General features: G+C 50.9%; 1 protein-coding gene across 1 annotated transcript in view; it reads left to right on the top strand.

The window, feature by feature from the left end:
- LOC103582665 (molybdenum cofactor biosynthesis protein 1-like) overlaps positions 1-2796 on the top strand; it is a gene marked incomplete at its 3' end in the record, with an annotated part of 12832 nt that extends 10036 nt beyond the window's left edge. The window contains exons 4-5 of the mRNA XM_008564198.1: positions 1526-1714; positions 2632-2796. Coding sequence (XP_008562420.1) covers positions 1526-1714; positions 2632-2796 — 354 coding nt within the window. The remainder of the gene's footprint in view (positions 1-1525; positions 1715-2631) is intronic.
- Positions 2797-3335: the final 539 nt, after the last annotated feature.

The raw sequence follows: 3335 nt of genomic DNA, 5'->3' as shown, positions 1-3335 counted from the left end.
ACCCCCCTAACCCTCCACCACAGCTGCCCTGGGTGAGATCTCCAAACCCCCAGCAATCTGCCTCACTCCCTGGTTCAGTGAATGAGGAGTATTTCAACCTAGAGTACTTTCTTATGTGCCTTGTACTGTTCTGGGGCCATAAAGATGAATGCACTACAGGCCCTGCTCAGCCCATTGGAGGAAAAGGCTACTGGGGTGCCCTGGACCCCCTGACAGCCCTATCCCCTGCTTCTCCATGGCCAGTTCCCTCTAACTCTCACTGCTCACTTCACCTGGGATCCTGCCATCATTCCTGTGCAGGACAAGCAGGCCCCGGCAAGCTGACCCCTGTTCCGGGCAGCTCTTCAGCTGAAAGGCAGGCCAGCTTCCAGGAAAGGGCTGAGCCAGATGAATCCAGCTGGCTGCCAGGCCCAGCCCCCTCCTTCAGGCCACTTCCCCTATGGGCCACCATCCAGTATGGGCTCCACCTTCCTTCCCTGTGCTCCCTGCCAGGACCAGTGGGAGAGCAGGGGGAATGAGCATCCCTTGCTGGTCAGCAAGGTGCAAGATGACTTGAGCACAGGCACGAGAACTCAGAGCTCTCCACGGAAGCCACTGATCCACATGGTGGGAAGAGTTGAACTTGACAGCCCTGTCCCATTCTGACACTCCCTGGCTGTGTGAGCTTCTGCAGGTTCCTTCCCTACCCTGGGCCTCAGTTTCCTCATCTGTGGACTAGCCACTTAAATGGCCTTAACTGCTGTGATGTACCATGGTTATTGGTACTGGCTGATGACATGGGATGAGAAAGGGTGATTACCATATAGACACTGGTTAGGACAAAGACCTGCCTGCAGTGACCTGCTTTTGAGGATTTGGCTCCTGCCTCCAAGGGTGGGAAGGATGGAGCAAGACCCTTCCCTCCATTCCCCCAGCACTTCGGAAGGAATGGTGGCTGCAGTGCCTTGGATTCCTGAGGCACTGCGGGGACTTCTGGTGGAATGGAAGTGTCAAATAGTTCTTAATTCAAACACTTTTTCTGTTATGTAGAGTATCAGGACCTGTGTGGTTGATTGTTATGAGTATAGTCCTAGAGTCAAGTATGAGGGTTTTTCAAAAAGTTCATGGAAAGATTCATAGTATCTTTTTAATTCTGTTTTTCCAGGCACTCTTAGAAGTACCCTTATACACGTGGATTAGAATCTCAATTGTTCTTACTAGCTGTGTGACCTTAAGCAATTTTCTTATTCTCTCTGAGCCTCTCTTCCTTTATCTACTAAACGGGATAATCATTGTTGTGGGGCTTCAGTGAGCTAATTAATGTACGCAAGCCCTCAGCAGGGCACCTCCTGCAGTGAGCACTTGCTGTTTAATCTTTTGGTTATTTTTATCATTGTTTTTATTCTTATGTTTCTTATAAAACTTAACCTGGTTAATAGAGGTCTGCACAGTGCTTTTTCCGCCCATCTTCTTTAGAGTGTTGCCTTCCAGCCCTTCTGGCCTCACCAAGAACAAACAGTCTGATGTCCTTCCTGTGTCTCTACAGCCCAGCTGCACCGGCTGGAAGGACTGAGGACCATCGGTGTCACCACCAATGGCATCAACCTAGCCCGGCTGCTGCCCGAGCTTCAGAAAGCTGGCCTGAGTGCCATCAACATCAGCCTGGACACCCTGGTGCCAGCCAAGTTTGAGTTCATCGTCCGCAGGAAAGGTGACCAGATATGGCATGGGGCGGGTGTCCCTCCCAGGGTTCACATAGCTGGGGAGTGTATAGCTGGTACTAAGCCAGGGGCCTGGTTGCTTCCTCTTGGTGGCTAGGCTGTAGATAAGCCTAGGCATTTATTCTTCACCCCTCACCCTTGCCAAATGTACATCGGGAGCTTTTGGGGATCAGATGTGAAAGGATGAGGCACAAACACAAGGCAGCTCGCCGGAGAAGTTCCGATTTTATTTAGCGAGTACATCTGTTTTATAGGGTTAGAAGAGAGTTGATAGGTTTACAGGGGACACAGGGCATTTGGGGATTGGATGGATTATGTTGCCAAAGGGCCAGGAGCAGGGAGCCTGCGCTGATTGGCACGCAATTCACGCCGGTGGGAAGGTATTGTGGCACCAGCGGGAAGGAAAAAGGCGGAAGAGAAGGGTAGCCAGTGCCACGATGGGGTGCGGCCGAAAAAGGGTTCTCATATGACCTAATATTCCTCCCTTTTTGTTAGAATACGGGCAACATCCTTTTTCTCTCTGGCTACTTCCTGCTGGTAGGGGGTGTCGTTTGGGAAGGGGTTGGAGTATCTGGGAGGAATATGGTCAGGAGACCCCATAATATGGTGGAATATAAAAGAACCTCCTAAGGGGTGAAATGGATGAAAGTTCCCTGCAGCCATAAGTCGATAATCTGTTGAGTCCACTCCTGATGTGTATAATTAATGTACGCAAGCCCTCAGCAGGGCACCTCCTGCAGTGAGCACTTGCTGTTTAATCTTTTGGTTATTTTTATCATTGTTTTTATTCTTATGTTTCTTATAAAACTTAACCTGGTTAATAGAGGTCTGCACAGTGCTTTTTCCGCCCATCTTCTTTAGAGTGTTGCCTTCCAGCCCTTCTGGCCTCACCAAGAACAAACAGTCTGATGTCCTTCCTGTGTCTCTACAGCCCAGCTGCACCGGCTGGAAGGACTGAGGACCATCGGTGTCACCACCAATGGCATCAACCTAGCCCGGCTGCTGCCCGAGCTTCAGAAAGCTGGCCTGAGTGCCATCAACATCAGCCTGGACACCCTGGTGCCAGCCAAGTTTGAGTTCATCGTCCGCAGGAAAGGTGACCAGATATGGCATGGGGCGGGTGTCCCTCCCAGGGTTCACATAGCTGGGGAGTGTATAGCTGGTACTAGGCCCGGGGCCTGGTTGCTTCCTCTTGGTGGCTAGGCTGTAGATAAGCCTAGGCATTTATTCTTCACCCCTCACCCTTGCCAAATATACATCGGGAGCTTTGGAGGATCAGATGTGAAAGGATGAGGCACAAACGCAAGGCAGCTCGCCGGAGAAGTTCCGATTTTATTTAGCGAGTACATCTGTTTTATAGGGTTAGAAGAGAGTTGATAGGTTTACAGGTGACACGGGGCGTTTGGGGATTGGATGGATTATGTTGCCAAAGGGCCAGGAGCAGGGAGCCTGCGCTGATTGGCACGCAATTCACGCCGGCGGGAAGGTATTGTGGCACCAGTGGGAAGGAAAAAGGCGGAAGAGAAGGGTAGCCAGTGCCACGATGGGGTGCGGCCGAAAAAGGGTTCTCATACGACCTAATATTCCTCCCTTTTTGTTAGAATACGGGCAACATCCTTTTTCTCTCTGGCTACT

This window comes from Galeopterus variegatus, unplaced genomic scaffold (assembly GCF_000696425.1).
Source record: "Galeopterus variegatus unplaced genomic scaffold, G_variegatus-3.0.2 Scaffold17252, whole genome shotgun sequence".
In the NCBI taxonomy this organism is placed as follows: domain Eukaryota; kingdom Metazoa; phylum Chordata; class Mammalia; order Dermoptera; family Cynocephalidae; genus Galeopterus; species Galeopterus variegatus.
The sequence above is the reverse complement of the archived record's forward strand: the minus strand, read 5'-3'. Positions and strand labels throughout refer to the sequence as shown.